General features: G+C 49.2%; 2 protein-coding genes across 4 annotated transcripts in view; both read right to left on the reverse strand.

Moving 5' to 3' along the window:
- Positions 1-2,292: 2,292 nt before the first annotated feature.
- Positions 2,293-11,096, reverse strand: Ap2m1 (adaptor related protein complex 2 subunit mu 1). Of its 2 annotated transcripts, XM_028783391.1 has the most exons (12): positions 10,985-11,096; positions 8,770-8,886; positions 6,774-7,039; positions 5,791-5,873; positions 5,397-5,402; positions 5,076-5,211; positions 4,835-4,976; positions 4,333-4,452; positions 4,108-4,243; positions 3,915-4,012; positions 3,447-3,558; positions 2,293-2,889 (listed from the first exon to the last, which is right to left on the reverse strand). In XM_028783391.1, the coding sequence occupies exons 2-12, from the start codon at positions 8,841-8,843 to the stop codon at positions 2,755-2,757; spliced, it is 1,308 nt and encodes a 435-aa protein (XP_028639224.1). In that variant the 5' UTR covers positions 8,844-8,886; positions 10,985-11,096; the 3' UTR covers positions 2,293-2,754. The 2 variants fall into 2 exon arrangements, with proteins under 2 accessions (XP_028639224.1, XP_028639225.1); XM_028783392.1 differs by lacking the exon at positions 5,397-5,402.
- A 1,442-nt stretch (positions 11,097-12,538) lies between these two features.
- The window catches only part of Dvl3 (dishevelled segment polarity protein 3), a 16,911-nt gene continuing 13,132 nt past the window's right edge, over positions 12,539-16,317 (reverse strand). For both annotated transcript variants that reach the window (XM_028783399.1, XM_028783398.1), the window contains exons 14-15: positions 15,449-15,664; positions 12,539-15,361 (exon numbers count right to left, since the gene is read on the reverse strand). In XM_028783399.1, coding sequence (XP_028639232.1) covers positions 14,925-15,361; positions 15,449-15,664 — 653 coding nt within the window. In that variant the 3' untranslated portion in view covers positions 12,539-14,924. The remainder of the gene's footprint in view (positions 15,362-15,448; positions 15,665-16,317) is intronic.

The raw sequence follows: 16,317 nt of genomic DNA on the forward strand, positions 1-16,317 counted from the left end.
AATGCTTTTCTACCCTCAGGCTTTGTGTTTGATCTCCAGTACCTCATAAAACTGGGCGTGGTGGCATGCTAATAACCCCAACATTCAGGAGGCAGTGATAGAAGGATCAAGAATTCAAGGTTGCCAGGCAGTGATGGCACCCACCTTTAATCCCTGCACTCAGGAGGCAGAGAAAGGCAGATCTGAGTTCAAGGCTGCCCTGATCTAAAAGAGCTCCAGGGCATCTAGGGCTAAAGAGAAAAACCTAAGGAAAAAAAATCAAGGTCACCCCACTGCTACACAGTGGGTTTCAAGGCCAGCCTGGGGCCTTCTGAAACCTTGTTTCAATTCTCCCCGTTTCTGCAAGCTACTGCAGCCACCCATACTCACATAATCCTAGCATCTAGACTAGGGCAGGCAATTTGGGAGTTTGAGGCCATTCTGGGCTGTACTAACATCTGCATAAACAAAACAGCAATTGAACCTCTAAATGTAATCTAATAACCAGTTTACAGTAAATTCAGGTTAGGGGCTGGAGAAATGACTTGAAGAAGTGCTTGTTCTGTTCTCATTAAGACCTGGGTTTGATCCCTAGAACCCAAGTAAAAGTCAGATGCAGTGACATGCACCTGTAAGTCACTGTGGTCTACTTTCTATATAAAATGTACTTAGGGGTTTCCAGTTTACTTTAGAGTTGAGAAGTTAGTAGTTATGTAACTAAGCCAATGTATCAGGAAATCAGGCAGGGTTCTCCAGCCCCAGGAGGATAGGGGATTTGGAGTGGGGACAATGGGAGAAACTGAAACTCTCTGGAGTATCAGCCTATTGGGCAGGATTTTTTTTTTTTTAAATAGATCAGGGACTCTAAAAACATTGTTTTGTGCTAAGTCATAGAGCCAGCCAGGCATTTTTGGCTGTTTTCCAGGCTGCTTTATGTTAGTTACTCTGTCTCCAGTACTGTGAAGTGAGGAGCATCTTTATTCACACACCCCAAATCCCAGTGCTGGGGTAGGCAAGGTAAGATCCCTAGGACTTACTGAGCAAATTCAGAGTTCCAGGTTCAGTGAGATACTGTCTTGAAATATAAGGTAGAAGCAGTTGAAGAACACACTAATCTCTGGCTTCTACCTGTACACACACACACACCCCACACACTGAAATCTAGAGGCTGGAGACAGCTCAGCAGTTAATAGATAGCACTTGCTGCTTTTTCAAAGTATTGGAGTTTGGTTCTAAGCATCCAAATGACTGCTCACATCCAATGCCCTCTTGTGGCATTGGGGGGTACTGCATGCATGTGATGCAAGTAAACCACTCATACCATAAAATGAAAATAACTTTAAAAATAACCAAACACAAGCCGGGCAGTGGTGGCGCATGCCTTTAATGCCAACACTTGGGAGGCAAAGGCAGGCGGATTTCTGAGTTCGAGGCCAGCCTGGTCTACAGAGTGAGTTCCAGGACAGCCAGGGCTACACAGAGAAACCTTGTCTCGAAAAACCAAACCAAACAAACAACAACAACAAAATAGCCATAACAATTAGGGGCTGGAGAAATAGCTCGGTGATTAAGAGCACATACTTTTCTTACAGAGAGCCAAGTCTAGTTCTTAGCAACCACATCAGGGAACTCTATGAGTTGCCCATAACTCCAGATAAAGGGGATCAGATGCCATGTTTGGATCCTGATGCAATCATAGAAAATTTTATTTATTTAGTTTAAAAAAGCTGAAACCTCGTAAGGTCTGACTGGTGAGGGCAACCCTACTCTTTCTCTGTCCTAACATACAAGATTTTTGGGACAATCGATCCCCTTAGGAACTCTGAAGGAATGAAGGTTTTCACCAGAGTTTGCCAAGATGCATGGGGAAAATATCTTTCCTACAGGAACAAATACAAATCTTGCCTCTTTGTGCTAATTAGGAAACCTGCATACTTGCAACACTGCACTTGGGACGTGGAGGCAGGAGGACCCTGAGTTTGGCCACGTCAGCTAACACAATGAAAACCCATCCCAAAGCAAAGCATGGAGTGGAGCACATGTCTGTAATATCAGCATGTGGGAAGCAGGGACACAGGGCAGTCTGGTCTACATAGTGATTTCCAGATCAGCCAGAGCTACAACCAGCAAGATCCAAACAAAACAAAAAAAGCCTGGCATGATGGTGCACACTTTAATCTCAGCACTCAGGAGGTGGATCTCTTTAAGTTTGAAGCCAGTCTACACATCTGTTCCAGGACAGCCAGGGGTGCACAGAGTAGTAACAGTCCGACCAGACCCTCCCAACAGCCCCATTAACATTGAGCCAGCAACTCCACTCTACAGTTTATTGGGTTTATAACTGGACAAAGTCACATGTGTACAAAACGAAGCTATACTATCCCAAAGCAGAGTAGGGACTAGAGACTGGGGATCCATTACTGGCCTTTAGGGGGAGCTCTTAGGTGAGGAGTAGTCAACCTTCCCATTGCAGAGGTGTGGCCACAAGGGTAGAGAGAAGAGGGGACCACCTGGCTTTGGTCACAAAACTTAGGGCCTGGCACTAAGCCAGGACAGATAGACGGAAGCCTCAAAAACCACCCTCCAAGGAAGCCAGGGACTACCTAACCAGTCCCACTGTGATGTGGCTGGTTCAGACCTATACTCAGGGGTTATTGGAAAGGGAAGGCAGCAGAGCAGGAGGGAGAAATGACACTGGTGACTAGTGAATGGTCACTGGGGTACTTGGACCTGTGGAAAGGGTGGGTGGGGAGGTGGGCCAGCTGAACTAGGAAGCTAGCAACGAGTTTCATAAATGCCACTGCGGCCAATGTATCGCACCCATTTGATGACATCATGGTCGCTGTAGTTCAGCTTCGGTTCAAATACCTTCAAGTAGCGCACCTTGAGGCCAGAAGGCGCGAATGGCACCTGAGCAGAGGACAGCTCCAGTTAGGAATATGGCCTTTCTATCACAGTACTCTGTCTGGCAAGTTCTGTGGTTCACCCACTTCATCTACCACAGGTGTTTTTGAATGACTGGTGTGGAGGGAATTCACTAGGAGACCATCATGTGAAGAGAGCTTATCCGAGAGTTACTAGGAATCAGCTCATGTCTGAAGCAGACCCCAGTTGTGAGGATAAAACTATTCCTCTAATCATTAAGTTTAGGCTACTTATCCCGGAGAACTACCACAGAATAATTATCCCTGTCAATAGTATGGACTTGAAAATAAAGTGGAGAAAATGATGTGTCTTATTCACACAAAGCAAATGTTTCTCAAGAACTTTTTTGTGACAAATCAAGTAGTCAAAGCTTTTAGTCAGTTTAAATGCCAATTTCTCCTAAAAGGGAATGAGTCTATCAATTCAAGATATTTCCCAGCCTAGGCCAGTTTCCTCATTCCTAAGAAGTGGAGTCTAATCCAGATGATCACAGACTCTCCCATCACACCCAGCCATGGTGCTACGCCCCTACTCTGCCATACCTCAAAGTTCATGGAAATGGGAGGCCGAGCCCATTTCTTCTTATCATTGGTGGGCAGGAGCTCAATCTCTGCGCTGATCTGTGATTCCTTCATGCCTGCCATGCGCTTGATCCTAGGAATACAGGGGAAGTGGGCAGCAGGAGGCTGTGGTAAGTAGTTACACCTTCAGTACTTGGGGCTGCAGCTTCTTCTGAGAGCTCGCCCTCACCCAGACTGTATGCTTCAGACACAAGACAAGGGCCAGTGGGAATAGTCTTGAAAATTCAACACATTTATGAGCTCTGGTGCAAAAGCATGCACACACGCATGCACACACGCACACACACACAAGACAACACAAGCACAGGACCCCGGAGGAGCACGCACCCTTCTCTCACCCCGCAGCCCACACAGAGAACAGAGGGTGAGACTTAAAGGGACGCTACACTATGGCGTGTTGAGCCTGCCTGGGGCCTCCTGAAGACTCACTTCCATACAATGGCGTTCTCGCTGGCCTTGTACTTGGCCTTCCCCTTCATGCAGATCACCTGCACCCCGCTTGTGTTCAATGGGGTTGGGATCCTCACCTAGGAGTGATACACCTGTCAGCTCTGGGAAGACCTGGATCATCTGTCTTTACTTCCTTAGCAAGGCAAGTTTTCCCTAAGTCCTCAGTCCTCACCTCAATCTTTTGGGCCAGAAGTGAGGGCTTGAAGTTGGACTTGATGACCACCTTGACCTCCAGTTTGGTGCGTCCCACCTCCCGCACCAACGGGATCACCCGGAAAGGAAGGATGATGTCCTTGGTAGTACGGTATCTTTGGAGGAGAGAACACATGTGATAGCACAGGGTCAGTCCTACTCTCTTCCAGGTGCCACCCCTGCCTCCCCCACACCCCCATGGCACCTCATGAGTTCAAACTCTCCATCAGGAGGGATGAAGCTGATGCTCCGTTCAGAGTCAAACTTGCTGAGTCGCACACACTGGTGGAAGGTGCAGTCATCAATGGCGATCGACTGCTTACCACTATAAACAGAAAGCAGAGCTCAAATAGGTACAGTACACATCAGATTAACAGACCATGCCACAGCAGCCTAGCCACACAGATTATGGGAAGCTTCCAGAACACAGGTTTCTGACTTGGAACTCCTTGCCCTGCAGTTTGAGGTGTGGGAGAGCCTTCAGGTTATCACCTGAGAACTTTGTTGTTGGGGAACAAAGGAGCTGGCTCTCCAAGGACAAAGACAGTCCCTTCATGTCTTATCACTGATGCCAAAACTAACTGGCCAAGGATGACTTTGAAAGACAGCAATTACAGCAGAAATGAACTACAAAGGGAATCTGGGGTTCACCAGGCCTCACTGGACTCTCAAAGCCTCGTGACCCTTGATCTTCCAGACTCAGGTACCTCTTGCTTGTTTCATCCGCTGTGCCTTTGCCCTGCTTTTCTATGACAATCTTGTCATTCATTCCAAACTTGCACTCAGGCATACCACTCAGGTAACTCTTCATCACCACCCGGCCCGACACATGGGCGCTCAGCACCTGCCCTGGTGACAGAACAGAGAGACAGGGAGCAGCTAAGCCAAGCTGACAGGCTGGGGTCTCCTCCCAGAGCCCCACCGGTTTCGTCATGAGAAGACACTCACCCTGTGGGGACATAAGCAGGTTCACACTCTCCAGAACATCTAGGAAGAGTTCATTCCGGCGATACTTGATGCCTTCCCGCCGCCAGCCAATCTGCCCGGTCACCTGGCTGGTGATCTGGGACTGTTCTTCTTTTGTCTATATGGGGTAAAGGTGGCCAATGGCCTCATTCCTCTCCCCCTCCCAGTACCCTCTCTCCACTGTATCACATCACTCTGCCTCCTGCTCATTACTTTGTAACTCATCCCTCCTCACAACCCTTACATGGCAGGGCCTATAGAACAGAGTGAAGCTGCAATGGGACACGTGAGGGAACAACGTACCTGATGCTATAAGCCGCAGAGCCAGCAAGGTGCCAACAGGAAGCAGCATGGTGAGCAAACAAAGGGAGAAAGCTATAAGGCTTGAGTCTGAGAGGAGAGTCCATGTGTGCTTTTCTGAGGAACATAAGGCCTGCAGAGTAGCCACACCCCTGCCCTCCGTGTAGAAGAAACCAACTAAGTTGTATTCCTGGTAACAGAGATGCTGAGTTGGCAGCTTCTGGGGTTGGAGAGCTACCCAGAGCAAGAAAGGCCTGCAGTCATGGTAAGAGGCTGAGGCCAGCACTTCTTGTCAAGGGCAGGCTCATGAGTCAGCTAGAATAAGGCTGGGGATCAATAAGAAGGAAAAGAGTTTGAGGTTCATTCTACCTGTGTTCTATACAATCAATCCAAGTACCTGACTCTTGATACCCTGTTGGGTGATGAAGGTTTTCAGTGCACCTGTCTCTGAGTTCTGTGGGTAGCCAAAGTCCAGAATCTCTGTAAAAAGAAGAGAATTATAGGCCGGCAATGGGGTATATGCCTTTAATCCCAGCACTCAGGGGGCAGAGGCAGGCGGCTGAGTTTGAGGTCTCTAGAGCCAGTATCAGGACAGCAGGCCTACAGAGAAACCCTTTTTCAATAACTAAAAACAAACAAGCAAACAAACAAACAAAAAAGGGAATTACTAGTTTCCGGAGAAAACAAAAGGCTCCTTCACTCCCATCCTTCCTCTGGCCTGGATATACCTGTCTAGTACAGGTTCTGATGCTGTGCAGGATCATCCACAGCAAGGTCTTCTAGCTTAGAGCATTCAGCTTATTATTGTTCTTCATAAGAAAATGTAACTTTTTTTTTCAAATAAAAAAAAATCATAGAAGAGTCACATGGTCAGTGGGTAAGAACCCTGAGCCCTCCTTTTCTCCAGAAAACAGACTGTGGTAAAAGGGAAGTAGTCAGAGACACTACCAGAGGAGAGAGAACCAGCAAGGGACCTACAGGACTTCCTCTTCTCCAGACTCTGAGGGAGTGTTGACATGAGAGTTGGGTTCAGTTTGTGAAGATGTTAGGCTAATACAGATGGCTTGGCCACCAAACCCCACAGTCAGGTTCCTAGCTCCAGCAAAGACCAAACTCTCGTCACCTACCCTCTGGCCTATTTTCATATTCTACTCTAAAAACAATCTTTAGGTATGGATTTAGATGGGCTGTATCAGGGACACAGAAATCATCACCTAAGAGATCAGAGACTCAAAGAGCAAAGTTCAGAGTATGCTGGCATCTCTGGCCGTCAATCCACCCCAAACGCCTCACCATCCAGCAGCTTGTGCTGGAATCTTTAGACCCCTCCCAGTTAGGCTAATCCCCACCATGGTCATCAATCCATCCCAAACGCCTCACCATCCAGCAGCTCGTATATGAGCACAAAATTGTTTTTGATGTTCTCCTCACTGATCTTGCCAAAGTAAGCAGCCATCACATCACACATCTTGTAGAGGAATTCGAAGACCATGGCAGCATTGACATTCTGCTTGGTGACGGCGGCCAGCCAGATGTTGGACCGCTTAACATGGAAGAAGCTGGTGCGAGCGATGTTTGTGACAGGGCTGCGCACTTGCTGCCGTGCATGGATGACATTGACCCGAAAGGCATCCACAGCATTCCTCCTGAGGGAGACGATGCAAAGAGGCTGCTCAGTGCTTAGGCAGACCTCGCCCGCAAGGACTACCTACAGATGCTGGCAGCCCCACCCTCCACACCACTGAAATCTGACATATATTCACAAGTCAAGGCCTAAACCATGAGGACTCCCTTCTTATACCACCAGCAGGGTCCTGGGAAGTGGTTCTACACTGTCCTGCTACCTGAGGCAAAGCCAAATGATAATGACGGCAGGGTGCATGTAGTGTTAATGAACTGACTCCTAGGCCTGACTTTACCTCCCAGATACACCCCAGGTATGCTTGCTCTAGCTTTCCAGGAAGTTCTAGGCCCTACAAAGAAAGAGATCTCTATTGGGCCCACCAGTGGGGAAAGCCAACTCCTCTGGGAGTTGGCCAAAACTAGTGTGACCTCAGAGAACTCCATTCTAAAGGGTGAGAGGGGCTATGGGCTATGCCACCTGATTCTTTTCTAAGCTCTGATTCCTGAAGAAAAATAATGAAGGCAAACAATTTGCAGAGGCAGGACCCCCGACCCGGCTGTACCGAGCGGCAGCTTCACAGGCTGCTTACCTATTGCTACATCAGCCAATGAGATGGGATGAGAGAAATGACGTCAGCAAGAGGAGGAGAGTGACAGCAAGGAGAGAGAGGGTTAGACGACACACAACACACCAAGGTGGGCAGCACATACCATGAGGGAGAAGCAGACAAGACAGGCATCAGGTAGAGAGCACACTAAGGCATGCGGGGTGTCATGTGGCCCAGCTGTGGCATAAACCAGGACCATCTGGGGTGGGAGGAGCAGGAAGGGGTGGAACCAGCCAGGTTCACTTAGGCTAGGCACTGCCACAAAGTCTAGGTTAGCTTTACCACCAAAAAATGGATACAGCCACACCAAGCTAGCCCATCAGCCGGGGGAGGCAAGAAGGTAGGAGAGCTACCATAGGTCTATTCTGCAACTATTTATCTCAAGCTCTTTTAAGAAAGAAAGCCAAGGCAGGAAGAACCAGAGGAGCCTAGCCTCAGGTTAGACAGTGGAGGATCTCTTAGTCAGCAAGGAGACAGAGTGTGAAGCAGAGAAGTGAGGCTGTAGTGAGTCTTTGTAAGGCCTGAGGTCTTAGGAGCTATCCAGGTCCACCCAGATGATCTACAAAGGCAACATGACCCGTAGAGCACAGCAAGCCAGGGAGGGCCCAGAAGAATTGACAACAGCGGAGTCAACAGACTAAAGAGGGCTCTTAAGGGGATCTAGGGAAGGCTCTCAATATGAGAAGGATTTGAGCCCGGCGGTGGTGGCGCACACCTTTAATCCCAGCACTTGGGAAGCAGAGGCAGGAGGATTTCTGAGTTCGAGGCCAGCCTGGTCTACAGAGTGAGTTCCAGGACAGCTCGGGCTACACAGAGAAACCCTGTCTCGAAAAACCAAAAAAAAAAAAGAGAAGGATCTGAAAGCAAGATTTAGATGAATTAGTATCCCCACACACACTAACCACACCCACTGGAGACGGTGCTCCCTCCTGAACGGAAGACTCAATCTGACCAGGCAAAGGCACTCATCTTCAGCCACCAGACCTACGCTGAAGAGATAGGGAGTAGGAAGGGCAAGAACTCTTAACCCTAGGGGGTGAGCCTAGCAGGGAAGCCAAATGCCCAATGGGAACCAGGCGATACTGCGTGCTCAGGCTGAAGCAACAGGGAGGTTGGAACACAGCATGCTCAGCCAAGGGACTTACCCGATGTCATCTCTGTAGACCCGGGAGATAAGCACCTCCCCCTTGTGATTATAGATGAATAAGCCTCCGATCATGGTGGCAGCTCAGTCTCTGTGACCCATTGCTCTGAGAACAGACCTAGGTAGGAAAGGGAGGGGTAGGGAAAAAGGAAATCTTTAGAATCCTTGCCCACCCTTGTGGGGCTGGACAGGCTTGCCTTTTTTTCCCTGACTCAGTCCTCTAGCTAATGACCCTGCGGCCCTCCCAAGGAAGCCCCTCCTGCTCGCTCAGCGAGGCTCCAGTTCCTGTTTATTCCAGAAGAAGAGACAGCACTTTAAGAGTGCGGGGCCCTGGATTTAGGCCATTTTTACCCAGCCTTTTCTGAGGGTTGAGCCGGAGAGTAACCACTACCCTTCTTTACAGTGCTGATCTCAGCAAGGATTCTTTTCAACCCCCTGCTGTGCAGACTCTCACTCTGGGCTACTTCCAGTGAGTCACAGAGAAGGCTTGCCTGCGGGTGCAGGAATGGCGGTAGGGATTACTCTCCTAGGCTAGGTAGGGCCTGGGCCTGCCACCAGGCATAACCTTTAGAGCAAGAACTACCCTTCCAAGAAGGCAGCAGAGCATGACCCTCTAGAAGTCTCCACATTCCAGGAAAGGGTGTGCAGGGTGAGGTGGGGGTGGGAGAGAAGAGGCCCTCAGGCTCTAACACAGGCCCAGGAATGTGGCTGAAGCAGGCACATCTTTCCCAGGCACTGAGATGAGCAGGCAAAGGAACAGAGGTCCCAGTACTGACAACACCGCTCCAATGATCCAAGCTGGTTACTAACTTATATGTTCTTCTTACAAAGATTTCCTTTTTACCTTCACATATGTACATGCCAGTGTGTGTGCTCTGTGTGTGTGTTTGTGTGTGTGTAAACTAGGCGTCAGACTAAATACTGCCCTCCATCCCCCAGGCCTGAGTTACAAATGATATGTGCTGGGACCTGAACTCAGGTCTTCTGGGAGAGCAGTAAGGACTCTTAAATGCTGAGCCCCTTTTACAGTTATTTCTGGTTATTGTCTTTTCAAAATTTCAAAGTGTGACAAAAATTAGGTCCTTATGTAGTAGCATTAATTAATCCTGCATCTAAATTGTGACACCAGATCTGCCAAGTCAGTCACTTCTGGCCTGGTGTTTACTAAGCAATGGGCAGGGATAACAGAATGCTTCTACTGCCCAAATTATTTGGGTCAAAATTAAGTTAGAATATTTAAGAAAGGGGTTAATCTGGTTCTAGATTTTCTGGATTAGCCCAGGTATTAATTTCACAGAGGTTAGTTTAACAGACTTTCTGAAACTGAAAAGTTAACCCTTGAAGCCCAGTGACAGGTCAATTAAGATAGTGGACACACTTATCTCACAGTTCAAATATGGTGAGAAAGAAAATGCAAAATGGAGGTTGAGCCCTGAGCAAAGGACCAAGTCCACAGGTATCAACCAAGGGTGGGGGGTGGTGTGTGTGTGTGTCCTGGACAGAAATGGAATATTTAGTTAAGGGAACGGTTAGCTGTAATTGCTAGCTAGCTGTGGGAGTCCCTAAAGTTCTCCTATGGCAAAGGTCATAGAAGCTTTGGAGGAGAAAAACAAAAAAAAAACCAAAAAACAAAACCGGTGAGAAGAGATAGACAGTAGAAAAAGAGAAAGCTGAGAGACAGGGCCTACTCTTCTGTTAGTGAAGCATGAGGGGCTGGTGGAGCTTTTCCCAACATAGGGAGGAGACATCTAGGCCGGGGAGATGTCACCAAGGGATGCGGGGGCTGCCACAGGTCTGAGGTAGAAGAGCCGTGGTGGTAAACCAGGAGGAAGGAATTTCTCGGTGAGAGACCTGTCACTGTCCAAGGGAGTGGTACCAGGGGATGTCAATGTCCTGAGGGACGGGGGAAATGGGAAACCTCAGGGTTGAGCGGTTGTCAGGATTCTAGGGATAAGGCGCCGCGCAGCAGCCCCGCTCTAGGATTCCAGCCCGTGTCTCTCCCCGAGACGCCCGGTGGGTCACTGGAGGGTGTCGCTCCCCGCCCTTGCTGCAATCGCGCCCAAGGCACCCCCGCCCGGTCGTCTGGTCCCTGCCGGGTCTGAAGGCTGAAGCCACTCCCGGGTGCGGGCAGTTTTCCACCCAGCGCAGTGCAGTGCAGGCGACCACGGCACCCTCTCCGCCCGTTAAGGACCTCTAAGTTAAGCTACCCAGCTCACCTGGAGTCAGCAGCCCCCACAAGGCCGGCCTGGCCACTTTCGGATCCCAAGATGTCCGCCCGCCCCCAGCTCGCCTGTCTGCTGCCTCGGCTTTCACTGCAGTGCTCCCGCCCCGCTCCACCCCAATCGCAGCTGCGCCTGCGCGCTCGCCTCCAGCGGCGACTACAAGTCCCGTCAGTCCCCGCAGCTTTCCAGCGACACATCTTGAGCACCCTAGATTTAGCAAAACTACAACTACCGACAGCCTTCAAGACAGAGTCGACGTCGGCCCTTGTGTGTCTTGCAGGCAAACACGCGTTGTAGTACACTCCAACCATTATTTGCTTCACTGAGAATCACGGGAAATGTAGTCTCTGCGATTCTTCCTGTTCCTAGTTAAATGAGGTAGGCTTTATGAGACCAAAGAGTTGTTTGTCGAAACCAATTGTAAATTTTGAATTACTATAGTCTTTTATTGTCTCTAGATTTCGAAGAGTGGCTATACTCACTTTACAAACACGACTTGGCATAAGCTTGTTACTGCTGAATTTACTGCTTTTTAACACCACGTTTGATTCTCCCAAGGTCTTACATTCCAACATAGGACTGAGCCCTTTCTCAGGGATAATTATCCAAACAAAAAGGCTGGGAAGGAAGACACTAATTCTTCGCAAAACACTAGTGTTTTCCTCAGCTAAATCTGCGACTGGGGGCTAGAGAGATGGCTCAGTGGTTAAGAGCACTGACTGCTCTTCCAGAGGTCCTGAGTTCAATTCCCAGCAACAACATGGTGGCTCACAACCATCTGTAATGGGATCTGATGCCCTCTTCTAGTATGTCTGAAGAGCTCTACAGTGTACTCATATAAATAAAATAAAACCTTAAAAAAAAAAAAATCTGTGACTGTTGTGTGATGACATACGCTGTTATTTCCAGAGCTCTGGAGGCAGAGGCAAGAGCATCTCTGTGAGTTCGAGGCCTAAATAGGGACTTTCAAGACAGCCTAGGCTACATAAGAGACCCTGTTTTGCCCTCCACTCTAGTTTAGTTGAGCATGGGATTTTAAAATCCCATTTTTCAGCTGGACAGTGGCGGCACATGCTTTTAATCTCAGCACTTGGAAGGCAGAGGCAGGCAGATCTCTGAGTTCAAGGCCAGCCTGGTCTACAGATGGAGTTCCAGGACAGCCAGGGCTACAAAGAGAAACCCTGTCTCAAAAGAACAAAAAAGAAAAGATTTCTTATGCTATCCAAACTGAGAGAATGGGGCAGAGCCAACCTGAACACAAACAGCTGTCTGATTCTTGCCAAATCAGGAAAGCTTGGTTCTTCTCTCCGTAGACAGAAATATCCTGTGGCCTAAACAAGCCAGAGACTTCTATGGCAGAAAGGAAGGGGTTGGGTTCTCAAATCTGGTTGCTAACCCTACTATTCCTAGCAACCTCCTCCTTCCAGAAGCCAAAACCCAGAAACTTCTAACCCTTGAACCACCATTCAAGGCTTCATGTCTATCTTTGAAAAAGCTTTCTCTTCCCAACAGACCCTAAAAGTTTGCCGGCTTAAAGTAAATTAATAATAATAGTAACAATAGCTACCATTTATTGAGCACCTACTCTATTGTGTGCCAGGCACTGTGCTAGGCACTTTTCGTACAATATCTAATTTAAATCCTCACAACAACCCTGTGAGGTAGGTATTATTATCATCATTTTACATGTGGGAGGACTCAGGCTCCAGAGAGGTTAAATAACTCTATTACACAACCAAAAATGATAGAGCTGGAATTCAAGCCCAAACCAACCTGACTCCAAATCCCATGCTCTGTAAATTAAGAAAGGGAGAGGAACAGCTGAGCTTCAGAAAGTGTCAGAGCAGAAGGGTGTGAGATGCTGACTAATACCATGTAGGTGTAGCTTGTAACCAAGGTCACCAGGACAGGAAGTCAAGAGGAAGAATACTTGGCTGGGGACATATGGACATGCCTGGGGAGATGTCCAGTGGGTGATAAAAACAGATCTAAAGAGAGGGGGAAGCTGAGGTTGGAGATCCAGATTTAGAAGTGGCCAGCATATCAACAGCAATTAAGAAGAAAGTGGCTGACACTATGGGGGATGGGGAAAAAAAGAGATGTGAGCCGAGGCAGGTTGGCATCCAGCGCATGAGTGAGCATTGGCAAGGGATTCTCAAGAGAACAGGAAGAAGTAGAGTCAGAGAGAACCAATGACAGCTAAGATGGAGTCATGCCTCTAACATAGCCCTTTGTTCATTAAAATCCCAGGAAATATGTTAAATGAATGAATGTCAAAATATCCCTCCTCAGGTTGCCCCCAAACCTGGGCTAAGGACATCTTGATGGGGGAGACATTTCCTGGGGCATGCTAGGCCAACACTACAGAGCTATGTCCCCAGCTGACACCCTTGCCCTGAAAATGTAAGAGTCTGGATAAGTCAGAATGTTTACAACAAAGTTTTAAAGAGACAATTATGATTTTAAGGTAGAAAACAATTAAAGATAACTGGCACTGTTTGGAGTCCCAGTTGTCTGGTGTACAGCTTCACTGGCCTGTGCACCCAGGTCATGGTGAAGATGAGCAGAGAAGAGGATAGGGATATGTGGGAGAAAGAGGGAGGTACAGAGTGACCTGTCAGTTACCTGGACAGCCTCTGTGGAGCCCCAGCTTTGGGGCTTTATCCAAGTATAAAGATATTGGGAATATTATGGGAAGCTAAAGGGCTAGCAGGAAGGGGAGAGGAGAGGGCAGTCAGGGACCAGCCCCACTATCTAGGAGATGACTTGGAAAAAGGGTCCAGCCCTCTAGTCAGGGACCAGCCCTGAGGCTTATGTAAACTTGCATAGGGTGTGTGTGTGTGTGTGTGTGTGTGTGTGTGTGTGTGAGAGTGTGTGTGTGTGTGTGAGAGAGAGAGAGAGAGAGAGAGAGAGAGAGAGAGAGAGAGAGATTGAGACTCACATGTGTATGAAGCGGAGGGAAGCAAACTTCTCTACTTCTCTCTGAAAAGAACAGTGTCTGTTAGGCATGGGGGAAGCAGAGGTCCTTCCCAGAAGCCTAGTGACCTTACAGTGCGGGTGTGGGGTTGGACATCCTTGGGAAGCCCTGAGGGGCTGCTGAAGCAGAGTTCCTGGTCTCCTTGGAGTCCCTTTTCTGGGGACTCACAGAAAGTCAAAAAGCCCGAAATTCTTGGCTGCTCCAGGCCCAGGGAAATTTGAAGAAAGAAAAAAGAAGAAAACTGTTTCAGGCTCAGAAGTTAGATGAGCCTATTGGTTAGTAGGGTTAGATCCCAGGGATCCAGCACACAGGACAAGCATGGATGGGGGCCAGGCCCAACAGGAATAGTCCCTGAGAGCCACTAGTGGCCCTGGCACCTGAGGGGGGGGGCTCTCTGAGCTTCTGATTGGGGCTGGGTCCAAGCGGGGACAGCACAGATGCCCTACTACAGGGGCTACAGCTGTAGGGTGAAGGTCTGAAGCAGCGGGCAGGACAGTTAGGAAGGGAAAGACCTTTTTTTTGGTGTCAGTATGGTGGAACAGTATCAAGATCTCTGTACACATGCTTAAGGAGGTGGGCAAAAGGGTACCGAGGGGGGGAAAGGTGGGTATAAGGTGTGGTACCCCTGGGGTCAGCTCTTAAATGTGCGAGTGGAGCATCAGGAATTAAGACCAGCAGTGCAGAGCCAGGGACATGAAAAACTCCTGGGAAGCTCAGAACTGGATGGAATGGGGGCTGGTTGGTGGCCAGAGGCACCAGCTGGGCTAGAGGCAGGCTAGGGGCCATGGCATGGATGAGTAATGAAGAGACCCCTCATCCCTGCTGCTACCAGCAAGCAGTAGCAGTTAGTTCCATTTATTTCCCTTTCAGGTACCAAAGTTTAAAAAAAAAAAAAAGCCGACTGATGGAGATGGGGGTGTAGCCGGCTGAGGGGTGAGAGCTAGAGAGGGGCCCAGATCACATCACATCCACAAAGAACTCACTGGGGTTTCCCATTGCCATGCGGAAGGACTGTCTGCTGGCCGTCAGTTCCGGGGGCACCGAGGCCAGGTCGCGCCCTGGAGGGGCTCCTGGGGGCCCCATGGCAGCAGGTGGTGGGGTCATCATCAGCATCGGGGGACCATAGAGAGGGGGCACTCCAGGTGGGCCATAGCTCGGGTGTGTGTGGTGGCTGCGCAGGCTGCTGGTCAGAGAATGGTGACTGCGGTGGCTGTGCTCGCTGGCTGCTGGGCCTGAGCGCTCGCTCGGTGCCCGCTCCCGTGGGGCTCGCAGACTGCTTCGTGTAGTGTGATCTGACTCGCTGCCGCTACCACCTGACTTGGAGTCCCCAGCTTTTGGGTCCTTCTCCTTGCGCCGGTCGCTGCCACTTCGGTTGGAGCCACTGCTCCGACTGCCTGGAGGGAACAAACAGGCCCAGGATGGATGTGCAGAGGTGGCCTGGGCTCCCTGCCGATCCTTCTGGCTGGGTCTCTCTGACCTACCTTCACTGTGCTGACTGCTGGCGCTGCCCCCACCATAGCTGTAGCCCAGCTCTGGGAAACCTGGGTGTGGGTTGTAGGGATGCGGAGGTGGTGGGTACTGGTAAGGGAAAGCCATAGGCCAGGGGGCAGCCCCTGGGTGCGGCAAAGGAGCCAGTGTGTCCTGGTCAGAGGCGCCACTGGAACCATCATGGTCGTGAAGCGATAGGTTGGCCATGTCTGTGGGAAGAGGACTCAGGTAAACTGGTCTATTGTGGTTCCACACCTACAATCAGGTCTCTAGCCAAAGACGGACTACAGACAACAGCATTAAAGTTTACAGCCAGAAATGGAGGGAGGACTGCAGATCTCCTCGGCCACTCTCAATAGCGCTACAGCCAATCCCCAATACCTTCAAAGTTTCTCCTTAGGTACTGCGAAGACTGAGGCGAGAGACCTGATACAGGTTTGAGTCCAACCTAGACTACATGGTAAGTATGAAGCCAGCCTAGGCTCCATAATCACACAGTCTCAAACCCAAAACAACAAAAACCAAACAAACAAACAAACAAAAAACAAGAAAAGAAAAATAGACTCCCAAATCAAACAAAAACAAAGGAAAATAAAACAAAATCAACCCCACACACCCCTCACCTCATATTTTGCCATTTTTTCTCTGGTTAGGAGGGAATTGGGTTGGGGAATGTGGAAAGCTCAAGTGCTAGAAGCCTCCAGGTACTGTACATGACTCATCAAGCACACTAGGCAGCAACCCCCAATGAGGTAATAACCACTTCTCTACACAAGGAAATGAAAGTCCAGAGAGGATAAATGAGCAGCCTGAGTTAACCTGAGCTGAAGGCAGAGCAAAGGCTAAGAGGTGTTTTTTTTTT

The sequence above is a fragment of the Grammomys surdaster genome, unplaced genomic scaffold (assembly GCF_004785775.1).
Source record: "Grammomys surdaster isolate TR1022 unplaced genomic scaffold, NIH_TR_1.0 1100, whole genome shotgun sequence".
Taxonomy (NCBI): Eukaryota; Metazoa; Chordata; class Mammalia; order Rodentia; family Muridae; genus Grammomys; species Grammomys surdaster.

Excerpts from the sequence above, each read along its gene's own strand:
- Ap2m1 (XM_028783391.1), bottom strand. The coding sequence starts at position 8,843 with ATGATCGGAGGCTTATTCATCTATAATCACAAGGGGGAGGTGCTTATC. Across the intron at positions 7,040-8,769 it reads GTCTACAGAGATGACATCGG|GAGGAATGCTGTGGATGCCT; the intron begins GTAAGTCCCTTG and ends CGTCTCCCTCAG. Across the intron at positions 2,890-3,446 it reads CCATTTCCATGAACTTTGAG|GTGCCATTCGCGCCTTCTGG; the intron begins GTATGGCAGAGT and ends TCCTCTGCTCAG.